This window comes from Electrona antarctica (assembly GCF_951216825.1).
Source record: "Electrona antarctica genome assembly, chromosome: 5".
In the NCBI taxonomy this organism is placed as follows: domain Eukaryota; kingdom Metazoa; phylum Chordata; class Actinopteri; order Myctophiformes; family Myctophidae; genus Electrona; species Electrona antarctica.
The window spans coordinates 46,267,952-46,292,580 of NC_136810.1; the positions used below are offsets into that span (position 1 = coordinate 46,267,952).

The 24,629-nt window shown below is 43.3% G+C and overlaps 1 protein-coding gene across 1 annotated transcript in view; it reads left to right on the plus strand.

Moving 5' to 3' along the window:
* Window positions 1–1,750: 1,750 nt before the first annotated feature.
* pard6a (par-6 family cell polarity regulator alpha) overlaps window positions 1,751–24,629 on the plus strand; it is a 39,790-nt gene continuing 16,911 nt past the window's right edge. Inside the window, exons 1-2 of the mRNA XM_079502051.1 lie at window positions 1,751–2,323; window positions 9,775–9,997. Coding sequence (XP_079358177.1) covers window positions 2,219–2,323; window positions 9,775–9,997 — 328 coding nt within the window. The 5' untranslated portion in view covers window positions 1,751–2,218. The remainder of the gene's footprint in view (window positions 2,324–9,774; window positions 9,998–24,629) is intronic.

Here is a 24,629-nt window from a genome sequence, read left to right on the forward strand (position 1 = left end):
TTTTATAGTTTCACACTCTGTATACAGTAGGTTGAACTACTTTATTTTCCACACTGTTGAGGAAGGAAGCTAGTATAGTACTAGTAAAGTTTCACTGGCAGGGCAGGGCAGGGCTGGCAGGGCACTACGTCAGGCACTCAGAACTTGAGGCAAGTAAATTGACCCTATGGGAGCCAACCCAGGGAAAAGCCAGGAGGGGAAAGAAGCGTACCACCTACTGTATGTAGACGTGCTGCGGCACGACAGCTTGGCTGCCAACACTGAAGAGCTCAAGAACCTGATGTTGGGTAGGAAATTGTGGAGGGCAGCGATCCAGGAAATCCCGAGTTGGTGTTGGCTAGGCCTCAACCTCGCAGCAACAACAACAACGTTTCACTGTCAATAATGCTACCATTAGCCCATTACCGGAATGGATAGATGGGGGCGAAAAACAGTAGTGTAAAGTAATTAAGTATAGGTCTACTACTGTAAGTACAATTTTGAGGTATACTTTTGTCTGAAATGTCTTTATTAGGAGCAATCCCTTGAAATGAATCATCTCATTTTCAAGGGGGGCCGCAATTTACGAAATAGACAATTCAACCAGACAAAACAAACCAAACAAGACAAAACAAAACAAAACAATACATACAAAAACAAAACAACTGCAACAAAACAATAGTACACATGGACATAACACATGGATCATTGCATCATGGATCTGTTATAATGATGATTAGTGAAAACATGAACAGGTATAGTCTCAAGATGAGGACAGCACAGTTTTGAACAATTGAAAAGATGTTATTGAATGAATATGGACAGGTAGATTATTCCAGTCACAAGAAGCTTTAAGCAGATGTACGTAGGTATATTAAAGTAAACCTGTGAGCAATGTCTAAGTTGATGTGAAGAAGTGTATGGTATCATAAGCTGTTTCAAATACTGTGGATTGAAGTGAATGCATTTAAAGATGAACTGCAGCCAGTGCTGCTGTTCTTGAGGTGGGAGATGGTAGGTTGAGAAGGTTTGTTTTAGGAGCAGTCTGATAAACTACATCTGCATACTCAAGAATTGGTAGAGTTGTTGCACTATAGTTTCTTTCTTACTGTAAAAGTAAAACAGTTTCTGTTATGGTATAGATATAGAACACCATGCAGTACTGAAGGTGATTTTCCGGACTACCTATGTTATCTATATGAAATTTAAATGATTTACGAAATAAGTATTTCCAATTTTCAATAGCCTTCTACCTTTTACTTTTACTCCACTACATTTCAGAGGCAAATATTGTACTTTTACTCCACTAACTTTTAGTTACTAGCTATTTTGTAGATTTTGATTAATATTACAAAACATCTATTAACCCCTTCAGCCTAGCCTTTTTTTGTTTTTTTTTGTGTGCTTTTTTTTTTCATTCAAAAGATTTTGAATTGATATATTTGAAAACGACACATTCTGCATAATGACTAGCCTACTTTTACTTTTGACTACATTTTGCCTACTTTTACTCAAGTCAATTTTGAATAGCCTACCGGACTTTCACTTGTAACAGTATTTCTCCATTCATTGCAGTATTGGGGGAAAACATTTGAGTACGTTTTTCCACCACTGGATGCTGCTTGATGGGATCTATTCTTTCTAGGCAAGCGACACCGTCGTACTACGGATTATATAATACAGCACAACGGGGCACGCCCCGCCCATTTCGCATAGCTCCCGTTTTTTGCGTGGAGGAGGAGAGAGGAGGAGGAGGAGAGCTCAGCTTGGACGAGGAGGTGTGAGACAGAAGGGAGAGAGAGAGAGAGAGAGAGTGAGAGCTGAGAGGGACATTATTATTACTACCGTGTCCGTGTGTCTACTACTGAGGAAGCCACGGCTATCATACAGGCAGGCTAGCGAAACGCATCGACAGCAGTAGGACAGGACAGTCTGGATCGCGGCAGCGACCCGCACCTGTCGCCCACCACCCCCGGCGCCCAGACCCGGGCTCGAGTCGATCTGGTTGTCCGCCTCCGGTTGTCACTGTCAGTGAATAATAATAATAATAATAATGCGCTGACATCGCCAGCGAGAAGTGACAGAAACGTTGTGTCCCCCCCCCCCCGGATTAAATAGACAGATAACTCACAATACAGAACGGACGGACGGGCGGATTCGACTACTACTCTCTCCTCATCATCCATGTGTCCGGTCATTATTTCAGCGAGGAGAGGAGGGACATAACTGCCGTTGGTGGATGATCTTCTTATCCGCAGTGCTCCAGTCGGACAACACCATGTCGAGGCACCAACGGACGCCGTTAAAACTCACCGCCGACAATGTGGTGGAGGTCAAGAGCAAAGTGAGTATGATCACAATGAGGGAAAATCATGATGATGATGTTGCTGTTGTTTTTGCCTGTGCTGTGCAGTGTTGTTTTTGTTTTATTATGATTTATGTAGGTGCACCGCACCGGTGTTCGACTACCGTCTAACCGTAGTAGGCTGTCATTTAAATGCCACCCCCAACCCATAGAGCTAACTGGATGATGGGACTAGGGTGCGTTTACTCGATAGAACCTCAAGGGAGGGCCATGTGTGTCATGTCAGCCTCTTTCCTCACCCTGTTGTTGTACTTATGTACTATCTATAAAGTAAGAAGTACAGCATTCCTTCCTAATAATGATATCTTTGGAAAACCATCTCCCATGGTTATATATTCTGTGTGTGTGTGTGTGTGTGTGTGTGTGTGTGTGTGTGTGTGTGTGTGTGTCAGTCGATTGAGTTGATCACTTAAATCCTTGGTTATTGACAGGACTGGGCGTTATGAACAAAATCAAACATTATTTTGTCCAAATGAAATATTGTTACAATATTGTTAAGTTTAGGATTTCTGCCAGGCCTATCTGTGAATGAAAAAATACTTTTCACTTTTATAACCATGAAAAGACAACACTTAGTTATGCCATATCTTGATATTACGATATCATACCCAGATGATCACGATATCGATATTATATCAACATATTGGCCAGCAATATGAAATAAGCCCACATAAGGGGTATTTAAAGAAACATGCAGGGGTCATCATCACCATGTTGGCTTGTGGTGGTCTGGTCGACATTTCTGTCAAAATTCTGTTTTTTGTAGACAATAATATTACCAGAAACACATAAAGAGCTAGCACTGAACGACCATAACAGGTCTGTAACTCTGAGAGTTTACAAATGGAACCCAATGGATCCTTACGGGTCCATTTGGTTCCATCTGTACACTCTCAGAGTTAAGGGGCTTCTTGCAAATACAACATTTGAAAAGCACTAAAATGACTCCTAATATGCCATAGTGTCGTAAGTGTCATACATATTCTGAAGAAAACCCGGAAACTTGACATTCAGTATTTCGGGTCAAAATAACAACATTATGGTGCGTAAAAAAGAAAATCTAAAATTTGCCACAGTCAACACATATATTGATATATGATATACACTGTATATTGATGACCCCTGAATAGCATGTCATCCTCTGTTATCAGCCTTTAGCAAGCCTGCATCTGCTAGGTTATTTTTTACACCATTGAGCATCCCCCCACTATTGGCTAACTAACTAACGAACGGCTATTGATTACTCATTATTTTGACTGGCAGCATCTCATCTCCACTGCAGGTCTCTGAACATTCTTCTTGGTCGTTAATTCCCCCCACAGTTTGAGTCGTGTTATGCTGTGTTTTCATATGGTTTAATTCCACATTCCACATCAGAGCTCTCTCTCTCTGTTCTTGATAACATTGATATATTGTTTCTATGTTGAGCAATACTAAACTGAGAAAGAATGCCGGTGTGCACACACACACACACACACACACACACACACACACACACACACACACACACACACACACACACACACACACACAGCCGTGAATTATGTTCAGCCTACAGAGGAGATCGTTTTCCAAGATATTAGGAATGTAGGTCTACTTCGATAAGTAAGTAGGATGTCGAGAGAACGGGGAAAAAAAGATGGTTTCATTGGTTCTAACCCACAATTCATTGAGTAGACTTGGGCAATGGGACACTGGTGTCTGTCTGCCCATTTAGCCACCAAACTGAAATTCACCGGAGAGACCCATCAGGTTCCTTTCAAATCTGAGCCAATTCCTTCTTAGTTATTTCTTAATAGATTGTATCTGGCGTTATGTCCTCATGTCAAAAGGATTGGAGTATTTTGCATAATGAAGAACACCCACTGACCTATCAGCTCCCAGAGAGCCTATAGAATGAGGAGGGAAGCAGAAGTGCCAAAAGAAGAACCTGTTTGTCCGCATGACGCGTGGATGTTCTACTGGAGAGACCTGTTGACAGTCCTGTTGATATGTGTTATACACACCTGCCACAGCAACGTGTCAAAAAACAAACGCCCCTCTCTGGGGATATGCTACAAATTCAACATAATCCTGATTTAGTCACAAACTCCTTTCTTTCCCTTCTCATCTCTCTCTCTCTCTCTCTCTCTCTCTCTCTCTCTCTCTCTCTCTCTCTCTCTCTCTCTCTCTCTCTCTCTCTCTCTCTCTCTCATGCTGTCATAATTCTCTATCTACCTCTCTCTCTCCTTTTATTATTCATGATGTGAAACCACCCCAGCCACTCAATCTATAAATCTACAGTGCTCTCAAGAGAGCTAGTTCCCTTGTCTGTCCATCTGTCCATCTGTCTATCGGTCAACAATCTGCTCATCATGACAGTGGTTGTTTGGTAGGACATTATTGAGTGACTCAGACATAGATAGCCTACAGTAGTATACACCACTTATAGAGCGTCGCAGTCCCTCCCCCTTTCAGAACGACGAGGGCACCAGGAAATAATTCCCCATTCATTTTTCCCATAGATGTTTCCAAAAGTATTTATTTAAAGGCATTTAAGCCTCTGACAAAGCCAACAGCCGAGTTGAAAAATAATGACAATAAACACATTTTTTGTGGTCGAACAAATTAGAAATTAGAAAGAAGAAAAATGTGTTTATTGTCATGATTTGTCAACTCGGGCTGTGGGCTTTGTCCGAGGCTTAAATGTCTTTAAATACATACTTTTGGAAACATCTATGGGACAAATGAATGGGGAATTATTTCCTGGTGCCCTTGTTCTGAAAGGGGGCATGACTGTGACGCGTGTTGGGGTCTGGGGAGTTGCACCAACAGCTTACAGAATTCATTTGCATTATGTCCCTGGATTGATTCTGGATGTCCTGCCACCTCTACACGTGTTGTCTTGTCTCTCTGAAAGAACAACAACACAAAGAGTTTAAAAAAGACTCTTAAGGCCCGGACACGTCAAGCTGACGACGGGCCATTGATTGGTGTCTGTGGCTGAAAATCAGTTGGAACATTAGTTTGTGGTGTTATGTGTACTGCACTGTCAGTGGTCTTGAGGCATTTGTGGTTGGTCACCCAATTAAAATACTGAATCAGTGGCATCGATAAGAGAGAGGGGCCGGAGAGGGGTGCTAGAGGGGGAGAGAGAGTTCACTTCTCTCAGTCATTTGCCCAGTGTAAACCAGAACAATAATTTTGACAGCATAGACCGATCTGCGCGGCAGAGAGCGACTGTGTGTGTGTCTGCGTGTGTCAGAGAGAGAGAGAGAGAGAGAGAGAGAGAGAGACGCACAGACTTCACTGATTCACTCATTCTGGCAAAATTACGTTACGATTGACTAGATCATGAAAGACATTCTAATGTAACGAAACATCCTACATATAATTAAGCAAACCTCTGTCATCAAAACCTGTCTGTTCTGCCTGGTTCTCCTCAGTGGCTGGAGCAGTTGATCTGAATTTGCACACACAGGCATCGACCATTAGGCTTATGCACAAAACAACAACGCCCGTTTTTTCACTTTCCCAAAATGTACGCTGTTTATTTAGCAACTGGAGATTTGGAGTTCGAGCCATGGGACCTTTTGTCGCGATGGTTATAGCCCCGCAAGCTATGGGATGACTGCCGGCCATTGCCACACAGAGAACGCTAGCCGGGTCGACGGATCGTGTGTTTGTGTGTTGGCACTGTAGACATGGAACACAGGCCATGCCCACTGTAGACATGGAACACAGGCCTTGCCCACTGTAGACATGGAACACAGGCCTTGCCCGCTGTAGACATGGAACACAGGCCTTGCCCACTGTAGACACGGAACACAGGCCTTGCCCGCTGTAGACATGGAACACAGGCCTTGCCCACTGTAGACACGGAACACAGGCCTTGCCCGCTGTAGACATGGAACACAGGCCTTGCCCACTGTAGACATGGAACACAGGCCTTGCCCACTGTAGACACGGAACACAGGCCTTGCCCACTGTAGACACGGAACACAGGCCTTGCCCGCTGTAGACATGGAACACAGGCCTTGCCCACTGTAGACACGGAACACAGGCCTTGCCCACTGTAGACATGGGACACAGGCCTTGCCCGCTGTAGATACGGAACACAGGCCTTGCCCACTGTAGACAATTGGAACACAGACCTTGCCCACTGTAGACATGGAACACAGGCCTTGCCCACTGTAGACATGGAACACAGGCCTAAACACAGGCCTTGCCCACTGTAGACATGGAACACAGGCCTTGCCACTGTAGACATGGAACACAGGCCTTGCCCACTGTAGACACGGAACACAGGCCTTGCCCGCTGTAGACATGGAACACAGGCCTTGCCCACTGTAGACATGGAACACAGGCCTTGCCCACTGTAGACATGGAACACAGGCCTTGCCCGCTGTAGACATGGAACACAGGCCTTGCCCACTGTAGACATGGAACACAGGCCTTGCCCACTGTAGACATGGAACACAGGCCTTGCCCACTGTAGACATGGAACACAGGCCTTGCCCGCTGTAGACATGGAACACAGGCCTTGCCCACTGTAGACATGGAACACAGGCCTTGCCCGCTGTAGACACGGAACACAGGCCTTGCCCACTGTAGACATGGAACACAGGCCTTGCCCACACGTAACTGAACGTCTGCAAATACTTTGACTGCGCACATCCCCCGGTATTGGACTAGTTATGCAATGGTATAATGTCAGAATTCCTAGCTTAAAGCAATACTTCATCCTTTGCCATCTCACAGCCTTCTATCCAGCCTACGGTAGTATAAAGGGCCAGACCATCAGGTTTATGAACACGTATAGCTTCCACACGGCTACCACCAGACTGTTGAACAATTAAGGCATGACCACCACCTGCATGACCACCATCGGGCTCGCCTTGGACTTTTGCTTTCCTCATGGACCTAACTATGGATTATACCAGTAAAGCAAAAGGCTTCGGCATGCCGAATAGGAAGGGACGGGGCCAGGGCGAGTGCACAGGTGGCCCTGGTTGGAAAAAATGTGCGTGCGTGCGTGCGTTTGAGTGCGCGCGCAAGGACGCTGGCACAACTGTGTTTTCTCTTGCTTTGTGGCAAAGTACCAAACCCAAATGATTAGAAATCAATAGTCTCTTGTCTACAGTCCTACCCAAAAGTAATTAACCGTGCCACTGTTCATTGTTTGAGCACGTGTCCACGCTGGCTCAGGGTTTACTGTGGACTTTCACACACAGTGGAAACACACTGTGAGCTCTATTCAACCTCAGAGATTCTAATGTTTACTGTGGACTTCCACACAGTGGAAACACACTGAGCTTTATTCCAGCTCAGAGATTCTAATGTTTACTGTGGACTTCCACACAGTGAAAACACACTGATCCCTATTCTACCTCAGAGATTCTAATATTGTCATTTAAACACTGTACTCGGCACTGTTTCCAAAACAGTGGGTCGGGACCCATTTGTGGGTCGCGGACACATTGTCATGGGTCCCTATATTTTGTTTCCTACATTGATTTTAATATAATAATAATAATAATAATAATAATAAAAAACATTCCCAAAAAAGTTAAACAATTCATGAATTATTAACTAATCAAATGATTTCTTCCCTCCAATGTAATTTCATGAATAAATTAAAGAAACATCTAAGACATTCCATAAATTAGAAAAACAAATGTTTAAGAAGTAGTGAAAATAGCCGATCTACAACACTAATAGGAACACCTTGAGGCAGGTTGAAGCTGGGTGGAGCTATTCTGACTATTTCATGATGTCACAAAAACCTATGGGCCAAAAGGAATGATGATAAGGTAAATTGGCCTGTCCCTAGAGGAGGAACAAAACTAACAGGAGTGTGAGCTAGAGAATATTCTTTTGCCCCGAGACAGTGCTTAATTAATGGCAGAGCTTGCTGGAGCTCGGCTCCGGAACCTCCCTCCTGCACCCCAAACGTCTGTATTTAACCTATTTATTATTTTAGTCAACTAGGCTTCTTCCTGCTCATAGCTACTTCTATTTCCAAAATATAACATGGGTTGAATGATCAGATTGCGACTCGAGTACAAAAAAAAAACCACCCTGCTTTGAGAGGAAATAGGTGACTATGGGACCTTGACACATCGTCAAGGTGCGTAACTAAATCAAGTCTCTCGACTTGTGCATTTGTTGTCGTTGCATATGGAATAATGGAAAATATACTTTTATGGAGCAATATTGTAACTGCTACTTGGAGTTTAGCCTTATAGGGACAGCATAGCAGGCATTCTGTTTTCAAATCAAATGTGAGTTATGAACAGAACTAGCCCTGAAACATGACCTGTCATAGGAGCGTCATGTGAACCATGGCTAGAAGTTCAGAACTGACTGGTCAACTTGCCAACGTGAAATCGCGCAAAGACGCCCGACTTGGCGACTTGCTCAGTCTAGGGATGTGTAAATGTGTCGAAAATGAAAATCGATTTGTATAATTCAATATTAACGATTAATCGTTTGGGGTGGGGACTTTTTTTTAAAGAATTTTTTTAATGAACCCTACAAATAAAAAAATGTCTTCCCCCCCAAGGGGTACCTAAGTCAAAAAAGTTTGGGAGCCCCTGATGTAGATGATTAACAATAATTTTAACTCTTGAGAGTTAATACGGGTCCATTTGGTTACTAACTCCATCTTTTAAATGAGGACCACTGGTGGTCCCTGGACCAGTGTTGAGCCAATTGATCACCATAGCAACCCCAGCCTAGGCCTAATTAGGTAAATTCCCAACACCTGCTAAATCCTCCAAACCTGTATCTTGATTGGAATCAATCTCCACTCACACTCAGTCACTCACACTCCTGTCAGTCATGCAGCTACACAGACACATCCCAGGCACACTTTGGTAGGCCTATAGCCCTGTCCTGTTTGGATGACAATATTGCCTTTCCAACAGATTTTCATAAAAAAAAACAACGAAAAAATAAAAAAAGTTATCGATTATCGATAATTCATTTTCATAATTATTAACGATAATCGATTAATCGATTAATCGGACCCACCCCTAGCTCAGTCAGGAACGAATATCTGTTTGCTTTGGTGGGCCCAAATAAAAATAGACTAGTACAGAATTAAGTAGTAGTAGCAGAGACGTAGCGTTGATTGATGAGGTTGTCGAGGTGTCATCATGGAGGAGGAGGACGGCAACGACGCACAGCAGGTATTTAGCATTACTATACTGTAACGTCTGCCGTCAACGAGGCGGATGCGTGCACGGATGCGCGCACCTATAGGGTGCATCTCACCCTTGGGCGTCTTACTGGTATATGCGTAATATATTGTGTTTGTGTTCTTACGGCCCGCTCGGGCAAATGTTATGCCTACTCTATTGTGTTCTGACGGATGGGCCGCTGACCCGTCACTGCCGTTGGTTTATGTTACATTTGTTAAATGTTGTCTGTCTTTCGTGTCTTGGCAGTTCGAGGCAGAGTACCGCCGCTTTGCCCTGAAGAGAAACGGTCCGGGCGGCTTCATGGAGTTCTACCGCCTCCTGCAGACCATCCACCGCATCCCCGGTGTTGACGTGTTGCTAGGATACGCCGACGTCCAGGGCGACCTGCTGCCCATCAACAACGATGACAACTTCCACAAAGCCGTGTCCTCGGCCAATCCCCTGCTTCGTATCATTATCACCAAGAGAGGTAAGACAAGGCGGCTACTTTGCTCTCAATGCTGGGAGCAGAAAAATGCTTTTGATATTGGAACAATGGAAAGATTAAGACTCACTCAGAGTGTTGCTCACGGCCGTACTTTGACCTACATTTTTGAAACATTCCACTTTTGAATTATCCCAACCTGAAGACGATGCGCATTGCATTGTTCACCCGAATGTTTTGTACACAACTGTTGTGAATTAATAGAAAGTGCACCACTTACGCTGTGAACCTGGATTCACCAACGGGCTATAGGTGCAGCAGCACAGAGCACCAACATGTGCACACGCCATATCAGACCATATCAGGCCATTGCGCTGCGACGTAGCCTGAACGAATCAAATAACCGATAAAAAGTAGCGTGTAGATCTCAACCAATAAAAGTGGTTGGGGCCGCGAAACCTCGCTCAAATAGAGACTCTGTGAGCGAATATAGGAGGGGTGGACGACGTCGCTGCACGGCACGTTGCCACTCGCGGTACGTCAGGACTGTCTCATTGAAAATGAGACATGAGACATGTCTTCTAATGAGATCTCATCGTTTGCTCGCTCGCAGCAATGCAAGCGAGTGTGAATGGGGTGTTAGGAGAACATTCTACTTGTTGTCTCTGCTTGCTCGTGTTGAGTGTGAGCCAGAGGCTTGACTGCTGGGACCTCTTCTCTTTGTTCACATCATCAAACACTCTTTATTCCCAGTAAATAACGCCACCCGATTATTTATTATTATTACATGGCTTGGTTGAATGCTTGATTCTGATTGGCCAATCGCTGAATTCAGCGGTGAGTTATCTCTTGATAATGACCGCTGCCTAAACCCTCTGAGCACCAGCTGCGCGGCTGCGCCCCGCTTGATTTACTGCTGTTTCCAACATGTAAACACACACACAATGTCACACAATGTCATTTACAGCTAAAGATTGCTCTTAAAAAATTTTTTGAAAACATTTGAGCGAGAAATAGACAAAGCAGTACCCGAAAATGGATTCTATTTGATCAACTCACTTCCTTGTCTTCCGACAAGTTCACGCTGGCTGCAGACGCAGCCAGCGTGAACTTATTATGGAATACTTTTTTGTTGTGTTTTGGGTCAATTTATTAATTTATGTTAGGTAGCCATGTAATAAGCGGGATAATATCTGGCTAGGTGGTCATTGTCGGGAGATAATTCACCGACAGGGAGTTTAACCACCGAGGCGAAGCCAATATTATCCCTTACATAATCTCTCTCTCATTTCTCTCTCTCATTTCTCTCTCTCTCTCTCTCTCTCTCTCTCTCTCTCTCTCTCTCTCTCTCTCCCTCTCTCTCTCTCTCGGTTGTGCTGGTTCCCTGGTCACATCTATTTATTGTTGCCGTTATGGCGTTTCTGCTTTATTATATCAGTGGTTCCCATGCCTTTTCATGTCAAGGACCCCCAAATTGACACTAATTAGCCCGCAGACCCCATTTGAAAATATATGTCAGGGACCCCCATAAGAGAAGATTTTTACGGCTCTAGCAGTGATTCGCAACCCGTTTAATTTCAAGGACCCCCAGTTTGACATTAATTAATCTACAGACCCCTATTTGATGGCATTTCTATCTCTGGGACCCCCAATTTATATTGTAAAATGAATGTTAATTTAACTCAGAGAGTGTACAATTGGTTCCAAACTATAATTTAGCTGGGAACTCCCTCAAGGACCCCTGGGGGTCCCTGGAACCCACTTTGGGAACCACTTTAGTAGATGGTACACTGCAGAGCAAAGACAAAGTAGCTATCTTTGTGGCAGCGCTGTGTACCACAAAGGATGAAGAGCAGTGGTGGAAACAGTACTCAAATGTAAAAGTATCAATGCTGCAATGTAGAAATACTAATATTTTCCAAAAAAAAAAATGCATTTACAGTAGTCTATACAGATATGTCAAACTAGGGGTGGGCGGAAAATATAATATCACGATCACAGAAGTATAAATTAATGTATATAACCTATATCGTGCATTCACTGTACATTTTAGAATTGTTCAACTAGCCGATCTACACGTTGTGAGCTTGTAGATCGACTATTTGAACTATTCAAAAATGTTTTTCAGAATATTAAAAAGATCACACCCGTGTGAAGTGAGGGGAGCTCTTATCATCATACGTCATCATACATCATCTGCGTCCTCACTTTTGTCTTCAATGTTTGTGTTTACACACTTTTGTCTTCAATGTTTGTGTTTACACAAACCCTTAGAGCTGGACATAGGAGGGACTAGCACCCCTCAAACAAAACGGCAAAGAAGTTTTAGGGGTAACTTAAGGGGTAATGAAAATATAGGGCCCTGAAAGTGTACAAAAGGTTCCTATCTCAATTGTACAGCTGGGGATCCCGTAGGGCCCTCGGAGGTCCCCGGACCCCACGTTGAGAACCAGTGTTCTATAGTCTCACATGCTTCATCTAGCTCTAACCCAGAGCCATGATGGCGTCACATCTAGTGCACTGCTCCAAAACCAAACACACATTTCCATGTTCCTCACACTTTTTGGCTGTTTGTTCAGCCTCCTCTACCATTCTCACAACACCTATTATTGCATACATCAGATGATGATTTGTCTTGAATATGAAGTGAATGAAAGTTGCCTGGCATTTTTCTTTACTATTGTATTGCCCAGATTATCTGGGCAATATCTCCTCCTCCCCGATCTCTCCTTTCTCATATCATTCTTTCATGTCTTCCTCTCTATCTTTTCAATCTGTGCGTCTGCCTCAATCTAGTCGCCACTCTCATCTTACTTTCCATTCATGCATGTCTCTCCCCATCCATCTCTTTTGTGCACACTCTACAGCTCCTATTCAATAATTGTTACCCTGGTTTATAATGCATTGCAGTATACTGAATCTCTCTCCCTCTCCCTTTCTCCCATTCATCTTCACACGCACGCACGCACGCACACGCGCACACACACACAATTTCTCTCTCTCTTCCTCTAATCTGTTATTGAGTAGAATAGGCTGTCATTGTTCAAGATTTACAGACAGATGCAAAAGTCTAATCAGATTAAGTCCATGGCCTCAGGATGAAGAATGAATTGTGGTTTTAGGTGAATGAGAGTAAATTAATGACAGACAGGAGGTCCAAAACAGACAGACAGAATGATGAGTCAGACTTGAGAGAAGTTTAGTAAAAAGCATCTATCTGGCTGTTTCACAGCCATGGAGTGAGGGATGTGTTACAGTAGGCCTACACGCACGCACGCACGCACCCATACAATTACAATTTAGGCATTTAGCAGACACTCTTAATCCAGAGCGATTTACAGTAAGCAAGAACAAAACATGGTAATGAATCAAATACATAAAAATAGTCATCAATAATCATAAGAACCTAACAGTGTAATATCTAATGACACTATACATATACACACATAGACGCACAGAGTGCTGTCTACATAAAACGATATCCAAGTTACATAAATTACATAAATTTGCATACGCCTGTAAGGTCGTCGAGGCTAGGGCAAGTGCTACAGCAAGTGCTACGGGCTAAGATGGAGTTTGAAGAGGTGGCTTTTCAGACTACGGTGGAAGATTGAGAGTGAGTGGGACGTGTGGAGCGTTGTCCTGGCGTTTTTAGTGAATGTACTTCCAGCTTTCTTGCGTTGGCTGATCTGAGCGCACGGGATGGTTTGCAGGGTCCGATCAGACTCGCAAGATATGGGGGTGCCACCTGGTTTCTTTGAAGGCCAGCATCAGAGTTTTGTACTCTGGGGCGAGCAGCGACCGGGAGCCAATGGAGGGAGACATGTGAGAAATTTGGCTGGTTGAAGACATAGAGTATATATATATAATAGAGACTGAACTGGCGCGAAGCTCCGCCCCCCCAGCTATTCATGTCAGTGGAAGTTGCTCAGTGGCGTTTTGAAGCACCCGGAAGACTGCCGGAAGTCCCTCCCAGGACCTCAACTTTGAGGTCCTGAGTGACGTAGGGCAACCGAGCGCTCAACGTTAAAGCCCAGCTGCACGGGGTTTCCCGGTCATGAATCCACGGGTCCGCCTGTAGTCCCTCCTCCTACCACTAGGACCCAGAGCTTCAACGTTGAATAGCCTCGCTGGCCCCTTGGTTGAAGACCAAGCGAGCTGCGGCATTTTTGGAAACTTATGAGACATCATACGTTTTTCGTGGGTTCTTTGTGAGACGTCCCACGTTTGGATCACGTGAGCGGATAAAGTCTCCCCGTGTGGGTGGGGGCGTGTGGGTGGGGGTCTCCCCGTTCGGGTGGGGGTCTCCCCGTGCCGGTAGGGGCGAGTGGAAATCCCCACGCAATGGAATCCTATGGGACGACGTGGCGCAATACGACCGCCTCTGTTTTTCTAAAAAAAAATCACGGATCGATCATAGATTATTTTGCGACACTAGGACACTGGAGCACACTATTTTAAGGCACCCGTGGGTGGAATGGAACGACGTACAATATTGGGTGAGTCTTCAAAGTTTAGTGAAAAACTCCAGCAGTCAAAGGGGGATAAAGATTAATTATTATGTATAAAATAAGTTATATTTGTTTAATTTAAGTTATATTAAAACTAAGTTTTGGAAAATGTATTTTTCACATGGAAATGATTATGACGATGTTTTTATTTTTATTATTATTATCTCATATAATTGCGATTATGTAATAATTGTGACAGGCCTAGATGTGCTACAGTACACGCACGCATGCACGCACGCACGTGCGTGCGTGCGTGCGTGCAATTTCAACCACCAGCATCCTGTTTAATAGAGCACTATTAAACAGGAGTGTGTGTGTGTGTGTGTGTGTGTGTGTGTGTGTGTGTGTGTGCGCGTGCGCGTGTGCGTGTGCGTGTGCTGCATTCAACAAACAACCAGCAAAACATGTTTCACAATCTCACTTCACCCCAAGGCATTAGATTGAACACACACTCACACACACACACACAATGGATTATAAATGTTAATCTCTATTTTGCCTCAGGAACCAGCAAGCACCTCGTTAGTACAGAGTTAGCTTGAATAATTACCCAACAAACATGTGCTTCTCACACATTTATTTATCCCTCGAGCAAAACACTATACATACAACACCTACATAGATAGATAGATAGATTCTTTATTTTTGTGTCATGCACCCAAGGCGCCCAGCCCACATGGACGTATAGGACACACCATACAAGTCATTGCTTCAATATTGCATAAGTGTACAAGAAAGTTTTATTTTTATTTTTTATTTTTTATTTTTTATTTTTTATTTTTTATTTTTTATTTTTTATTTTTTATTTTTTATTTTTTATTTTTTATTTTTTATTTTTTATTTTTTATTTTTTATTTTTTATTTTTTATTTTTTATTTTTTATTTTTTATTTTTTATTTTTTAAGGAAGGAAAGCATTCTATTATAGTTGAAAGGAAAACTGCTCTTAATAGCCATACATTGTATGCTATGTCTCATGATGTTGGACACTCCAGGCTAATGTCCACACATTGTATGTTGTGTTGTGTATGTAGTCATTCCACGAAACCGGTACAATTTGGCCTTCTTTTTTTCTTTTTTTTTTACCGAAAGCTTTTACTTTTCTGAATACCCCACCAAACGAAGGACATCTTTAGCTACAGTATAATAAAAACATAATTTCCCATCTCAGGCATTCAATTAATATTTGTATGTATTTTTAGAATAATACCGGGGTTGAACATTATTCACAGTGTTGTGATTTTTTACTCACGATGGCCACTACTCTACTTTTGGTGATTAAGAGGAGACCACATGGCATGCATGAGATGCATTGGCCCAGACTGTATGATGAAGCGTTTGGAAATCAGTCTGGTAACGCGAGACTACTAAAGGGCCAGTTAATTATTGTTATGGAGGGGAGAATTACTTGTGTAATGGGGTTGAGTGCGATTGGGGGACAAAAAAATGCTATTTTTTTAGAACGGACAAGGGGGTTGTAGGCCTAAACACACCCCTTAACGTTTCTAAAATCACTGCCAAGCACTGCCTCTTGAGGCTTATTGCTTTATTAACCACCACGTTAACACATTACTGTGTGTGTGACGGTATGCATGGGGCATGGAAAAGTGAAATGTTCACAACACATGCCTCAAAGCCTCATCAAGCCTCTCTGCTTCCATTTCAAGGCAAATGAGAATTCAAATGTGCTCCCTGCACAGGAGCTTATCTCTCTCTCTCTCTCTCTCTCTCTCTCTCTCTCGCTCTCTCTCTTCCACATTTTACCTGTGCTCTTTTTCGTTCTGCCTCATTGTCTCTACCTCAAGCCCCCCCCCCCCAGAGCGGCTGGGAAACGTTGCCCTACTGGCCAAAGCTGGAACTGCAGGCGGTCGGTTGCTAAAGGGCGCACAGCTGGGGTTTAACACAGAGCGCTCGTGTCGATTCAGATGAGTTAGCACTTCCACATTTTGGACACCAAATGTTGGTGTCCAAATCGAGAAAATGCGGAAGTATATATAGCGTTCTTCCGGGTGCTTCAAACACCATTGAGCGACTTTCATCGAAATTAATGGTGGTGGCGGGGCTGTCCGCTCTCTAGATGACATATAACTCTATGCTCAACCTCCCTGTTTTCAGCATATCTGTCTCTGTCGCCGCATTCCTCTCTGCCTCTGTCTGTATGTCTGACTGTATCTCTTTATTTCTCTAGCTCTATAGACGGTCGTTGAAGAGAGCAAGACCACATTGAAAGAGAGTGCATTCATGTACAGTAGCCTATATATCTTCTGTTTGTAGGCAGAATTGTGGATGTGTACTTGCGTGCGTGCATGTATGTTACATGTGTGTGTGCATGTGTGTAAACCAGAGAGTGTGTGTTTATGGGAGATAGGAGACCATCTGCTGTTAGACACCATTAGCCACTCAGTGGGATGAGCTCATTCTAAAAGGCTACATCAATCAAAACAACACCATTCTCTGTCACCACTGTATGTATTTTGTGTGTGTGTGTGTGTGTGTGTGTGTGTGTGTGTGTGTGTGTGTGTGTGTGTGTGTGTGTGTGTGTGTGTGTGTGTGTGTGTGTGTGTGTGTGTGTGTGTGTGTGTGTGTGTGTGTGTGTGTGTGTGTGTGTGTGTGTGTGTGTGTGTGTGTGTGTGTGTAAAATGTACTTCCAAAATTGGGGTGAAAGGTTGACATGAGGTATGGTTCTTCCATTTTTTAACCATCCGACATCACAATAGTCTGCCTCCCTTTACCCAGCGTTAGTATTATATTGTAATATCTAATTACATTAGTACTACACTGGGACTACATTAGTACTACATTGCTAGTCCATTAGTACTACACTGGAACAACATTGGTATTCCATAATTACTACTGCACCTTTTGACTAGGTAATACGGTAACGATACATTTGAACAGCGATACGATACGTATCACCATACATGGTTGACGATACGATAAAACGGACGATATTGGTTCATTTATGGCGATAAATGTATGGATATAAATAAGCAAACAGTGATTCTCTGGCAAATACATGGACATTATATTTGAACACATATGGACAAACCCGTACCTTGATATGAACACAAAATACACACATTTATCGATAGATCAAGTGTTTTAATTATATTGATGGACGGTAAATTCAATGAAAAGATCATCTTAAAATTGCTAAATACAACGCACAAGTATAGTATTGATACAATTCATTATTTGCATTGCAAAACAATTCAATACCGATTATTATTGCATTGCAAAATTATACGATGCAAAGTCAAACGATACGATATGTTGCGTTTACATTTCTATATTCGTGAAATTAAAATCAATATTTCGACCCCTACTTTTAACAGCTTTGAAATGTCCAATACCACCAAGACTAAGCTAATATCCTACTGTATGTGTGTGCATGTGTCCGTGTGTGCATGTGTGTGCGCTCATGCGCGTTATTGGCCTAGCTATAGTAAAAATGGTCCATTTGTCCTTCACAACAATGTCCACTGGAGTAGAACACAATAGAATCAAACAACGGCAGAAAATATGAATCTGGAGATGAGAAAAGCAGCATATTGTGTAGAATTGTACCAATTAAGTAGTCTGGCTTACACACCTGGACCGAATCCAATGTCTGGGAAAGCCTCTTTGATGTTGAAGCGGCTGTATGTGCCCTCAAACCTTAAGGCGGGGTAGTTTCAGATGTAATGAATCCTGATCTATAAAACCACCTGGTTGTTGTCATTTCCTCTTCTTTTAATCAACCGTTTTAGTGTCATTGTCTTTACATGTTCTTGCCAATTTAGTCATTGCCAATATACCCCCCCCCCCCCTTCCATGTTTGTATATTCCCTGTCACTGGCAAGGGCTATAATATATCATCTAGACTGTCATCTAGACTGAGTGGCAAAACATTGAACAACATGGGGTGTTGGACCTGGAAGCAATCGTTGGAAATCACTCAAGGATCCTGCGTACCACCTGTTTCTAAATTGCCTTTAACTAGAAGTGTATGCTAGTCATTAGTGGACCCCTAATGTGCCATATGCCAACATGTCACGTTTCTCAAATTCAGCACCAATGCAGCATCCAAGTCTATATCCAAGTCTCAGTATACTGTACAGTATACGTATACACACACAAATACAAAAATACGCAGACAGACACTCTAGACTTGAACATGTGACGTGGTGCGAAATGTAAGCTGTAAGCTGTTGCAGAGAGAGGTGCAAAAACATGCAACAGACTCTGGCTCTTATGTCAACTGATATGCCAACTGCACATGGAGACACTACGCTAACTGTACCTGCTAGAAGTACATGGATGCACACACACACACTTGCACGTGTGTGTGTGTGCGACCGTGCGCACGCTTGTGGGGGGTGGGGGCTGAGAGGAGCACACACAGAGAGAGAGAGAGAGAAATGGAGCAAACTGGATTCTATATTCTTTCTGCCAGAGGGTTCAGGGGAAAATAAGCCTCCAGAAATAACTCATACGCACACATCACAGCTGCTCGTGTGTGTGTGTGTGTGTGTGTGTGTGTGTGTGTGTGTGTGTGTGTGTGTGTGTGTGTGTGTGTGTGTGTGTGTGTGTGTGTGTGTGTGTGTGTGTGTGTGTGTGTGTGTGTGTGTGTGTGTGTGTGTGTGTGTGTGTGTGTGTACTTTCATGTACAATATGTCATATGATGTGCCTCCTTCCATGCATGTGTGTGTGCGTGCGTTTAACATGTACATAATTCTATTCTTATGCTACTGCAGCTGTCAGTAATGCAGCTTGCCCCTCCCACATCCTATCTATTGTCTATGGGTGGATGGACGGGTGGGTGGATGGATGGATGGGTGGGTGGGTGGCTGGATGGATGGGTGGATGGATGGATGGGTGGGTGGATGGATGGATGGGTGGGTGGGTGGCTGGATGGATGGGTGGGTGGATGGGTGGGTGGATGGATGGATGGGTGGGTGGATGGACGGATGGGTGGGTGGATGGATGGATGGATGGGTGGATGGGTGGATGGATGGATGGGTGGATGGGTGGATGGATGGGTGGGTGGGTGGATGGATGGATGGATGGATGGACAGCAACTGTACATGTCAGTTTGATTGAAGTATTGATTAACAGTATTGGAGAATTACAGTACATTTCAAGCACAACTCAATACAAAAACTTAAGTGTGGACGACATCATAAAGCATAAAGCATTACACTTGTTTACAATAGGGTCCACCCTTTTCAATTCATCAGTACATAATTTAGAGACGTACAAATATACAGTTCTATATAGCCAAAAACAGGAAAATCATCATAAAAGGAGGTAAACTGGGTACAAAATAAACAGTGAGCGGAAACGGGGGCCAGTTTTGAATTGCAGCCGTCCATAGGTGCCCTTTGAGAGCGGTTTTGAAGGAGTCAAGGGATTCAAATGTCTTAATGACTGTTGGTATTGCGTTTCACATTTTGGTGGCATAGGAGCAAAATTAATTTAATCCCTTGTTTGTGCCGAATCTGGGTTGTAGTAATGCAGGAAGAGAGAGAGGATGAAATCAAATATTAATAGATCAAATACAAAGACAGAAGAACAGATGGACAAAGAAATGTGTTGCTGTTAAAGAAAAAGAAAATGTTGGTTTTGTTATCGTCTCATAAATTAAAAAATATATGAATATTGAATATTGTCTTTTTTTTTTTTTAGCGTGCCAAGATTTAGGGCTGCACAAGTTAAATGGGGTTCAACGATTATTTTTGCCCAATCTCAAATGTTGTGAGCACAAACTCTGTATCAATGACACATATCGCTATGCTCTTCTTATATGCAGAGACAAATCAGAATAGCTGTGATTGGATTTCACGTTTAGCCTGAATAGATGGTACGGTATGTTTCTGTTTCATGTAAACATGTGTGGGGCAGGTGGGCTTGTTTGGGCACGGTTAGCTATCTACCTATCTATCTCTCACACCTTTGGATGCGTATCCAAGGTTCCTACTGATAAAGTATTATTAAAATGAAATTGTTGATATAGTTTAAAATACATTTGTCAATACACGCTCAATGAACATTCTAGGTGTAATTTAGTTTGGATGTTTGGGGAACGATTGGTCTTGTGTGTTTGATTCGTCTTGTTTGTGACCACGAAGGCTCAGGTTGCTGAATCTGACGCCAGAGCATTCCACCTGCCCAGTGTGCCAAGGAAGGCACATCAATCAGTAGCACCTTGTCTGAGTAGAGTAGATCAAAGATCAAAGTGTGCGTGTGCATGTGCGTGCGCGTGGAGAGAGAGAGAGACTGGTTCCACTCGACTTGAGAAACAGGTATGCATTGAAGTATGCACCCCATCACCATAACATAGTAATCAGCCAACCAGTCAGCCAGAAGATGGGTGGGGCCACAGAGAGACAGCCAGCCAGGAGATGGGTGGGGCCAGAAGATGGGTGGGGCCACAGAGAGACAGAGGTGCAGACAGATACGACTCAAGAGAACAAAGACACATTGTAGGTGTGAAGATCTTGTCCCTGTCAGTTATCACTGTGGAATATTTTGACCATGGAAGCAACAGGTATAAGATGATAAACCGTTTAAGCTGTTAAGCAGTTCTCTATACTATGAATGCTGAAAATATAATCGAACAGAACATTTTGTCCAACAGTGTGACTGCTAAAGTTTACCACGGTTTTTGATGCAGTGCAAAAAGGGAACTTCAAAGAGAGCACACAAGCTTTGCATGCACACACACACACACACACACACACACACACACACACACACACACACACACACACACACACACACACACACACACACACACACACACACACAGAGTTGTTGGAGTAGTTATACCTACACCTTGATAACGGATACTGAAATGAGAACGGGGTAGTCTTGTCGTTCTGTCTATGTTAGTGTGGCTGTGCTATGGCTGGCAGGATGCCATGCAGTTTTGCATCTTTCAACAAGCAGCTATTCATGCTCCATCTCGTTAGTGGAAGACAGAGAGGGTGTTGCATGTGTCAGCAGGTGCCTCCCTCCGATCACAGGTGTTTGGGTTAAATCGGGCTCTCTCTACACCTGCTGTAAATCCAATATTGCCCTCTCGGTCAGGGCGCTCTGCGGTTCAATGCTATCCTGAGCAGCAACGTTGCATAACCCCACAGAAGACGTATATATTTAGTCTACAACACCACCTCGCAGTCTCTCGGCAACCCGTTAACGGGACAGCAGATGTCCCTGCTGACGCTAGACGGACGACCTGGCAACAATCACAGGGGAAATGTGGGCGGCCGGCTGCGCCTGCAGGCCTGAAACTGATGTAACGAGAATACACCCAGAGGGAGAGGGAGGGAGAGAGAGTGCATGTGAGAGAGAGAGAGAGAGAATGAACTACAGTTCCCAGGAGGTATAGTTACTATGGGGTCAAATTAACATAATCGTCTCTGCTACAGTACTCATGCTGCTGTAGCCAAAAACACTTTCAATCCTGCAACCCTATGTCATTATGCAGTACTATAATGATTATAGGTATTAAAAAAAAATCACCCGTGTGAAATGATGAGGGCGCTCTTATCATCATACATCACATTCTGTGCTCAACCAATCAAATCATCACAAAATGTCATTCCGGCCAATCACAATTTGCGTCTTCACTTTTCTGTCACTTTTGTCGTCAAACATTAACAAAAAAGAAAAGTGACCAAATTGCAGATCTACAAGCTCACAACGTGTCCTGATAATAGGCTTAAGTGTATAAGAACACAGCAGAGCAGCGGCGCAGCGCGTAGCAATTAAACAGTAATTATTCAGAGTGACGCCTGACCAGAGGAGTTTTTAGAGCAGGTTTCACAGGCACAGGCCGAGAATGGACTCCTCATGGAACTCGGAATGAACTTGGAGGATCTTAGAATGTATTTAATTGATTGAATACTTTGTTAACAGTTTGCACAGGAAAGTACAGTTCAATACAAGGTCTGCTAAGAGGGTTTAAAACCCAATAAAGCCTATGGCTTGTTTCCATTCACCATTTACAGTAAATGTACATGGATTTCTCTTGAAGGTACAGGTACTTGGTGCATTAGGCCGACAGTATTGTATATTTTCAAGTACTCGTATAATGTTATTGGATTTCTTACTTTGCATATCACCATATGCTGCCTATTTCCTTGTTCTCAGTAAAAAGGGGTAGAGATATAGGCTCGGAACACAAATTAAAACTTTAGGGAAAATAATAGATTTTATAATAGTCAGCACATGGCGGTGTAGTAGTTCCTAAAACACAGTTCTTTATTTGAGTTTCGGTGTCCATGACGTTCTTCAGAACAAAGGTCTTTAAAAGCATGACATAATCCTTGACATACATGCTCAGTGTGACCCATGTCCCCTTTGCACACCAGCAGGTGTACAGTTGGAGGCCATCGATATTGTCCTTTTCTTTTTGCGTGATCTGCGCAAAAGGACAGTTAACCCATTTTGGGCGGGAACCCCTTTTGGTGTTTTAAACATTGTTATAATTTAGCTATTGAAAAATAGCAGATCTACAAGCTCATAGCGCGCCACCGAGTGGCGCGCTACGAGCTTGTAGGTCTGCTATTTTTGAAAAATCATGAAAATATTTATTTCAGAAAACTGGAGGATTTAGGATTTTTTTAAATGTTGAGGTCAGGCCTAAATGGGTCAAATAATAAGGGACAATATCGGTGGCACCCAACTGTACATGCTCAGTGTGACCCATGTCCCCTTTGCACACCAGCAGGTGTTTGTATAAATCTCACAACGCATGGCGATGCCACCATGTTGAATGATGAAGTCCAAATGAGGTATACTTGTACAAACATATGGCCGCACTGCACATCCCAGATGGTGGGCATAGCAGGGTTACACGCACGCACGCACGCACGCACGCACGCACGCACACACGCACGCACGTTATGACATCTAGCCATCTGATACTTTATTTACCCACCTATATACTGCGGGTGGGTTCTATCAGCGTGTATAGAAATATCACTCAGGTCTGTTGATATTATAAATATACATTATGACGTTGTTTGTTACCATACTGTGAACGTACACAACAGCGTGGAATGTACTGTGCATATAGGATATCATGGCACATATGAAATTAAACCTCTTTCATCGTTGTTGTGTTCAACACAAAGAAATATACACCGGACGGTTGCCTCCTCTTGGACAAACAGTGTTGGGTCTGAATCTCTCATCTGCAGCATACTGTGAAGTAAAGTGTTATCATTTAACATCAGTATATGCTAACTACAGAATTATTATGTTCGTAGTTTCTAATGAAGCAACAGAGGCTATGCGCGTGAGATCATCGTACCCGGAAGTTATGCAACGTTCGGGCCTTGACAGCTCATACAGTTGGAGGCTTTTTGCTGAGGTTTGCGTGATCTGCGCAAAAGGACAGTTAACCCATTTTGGGCGGGAACCCCTTTTGGTGTTTTAAACATTATGTTATAATTTAGCTATTGAAAAATAGCAGATCTACAAGCTCATAGCGCGCCACCAAGTGGCGCGCTACGAGCTTGTAGGTCTGCTATTTTTGAAAAATCGTGAAAATATTTATTTCAGAAAACTGGAGGATTTAGAAGGATTTTTTAAAATTTTGAGGTCAGGCCTAAATGGGTCAAATGATAAGGGACAATATCGGTGGCACCCAAATGTACATCCAAACAGAAAAGTCTGATCTGATTGTATTAAACTACGTTAAACTCTATAACACTAAAATGCAGCAGTACGGAAAGCATGAATTATCCTCTATCTGCAAAGCTTTTACATATTACTTTATGAGCTACTTTCTGTCAAGAGTGTCAGAATTTGGAAGCGCTCGTTTTCAATAAGGCCACGTCCTGCTGCCCCCTGCATTATGTGCAACTTAGAAAACAGGTGGTTTTCAGGAGCGCTGCCACACTCCAATTCTCCATGCCAGATGAGAGGTGAGAGTCTTCTCACTGTTGGAAAAGTGATGATGTGCATACTCTCTTCTATACTTAACCACTAAAACCCTATTTACTTGCCTGGTTGACCGTAGTCCCCCAGGGGTTTGTACTAAGCCAGAGAGTTTTTTTTTCTTTCATGGACCTTTTTCAGCTTCACCCACCCGAGTGCTTCCCACAGTGGAGCCGCTGGAGCGCCAACTACAAGCTCACCATCTTTAACTCCATCTCTACCGCTAGCTGTTAGCAT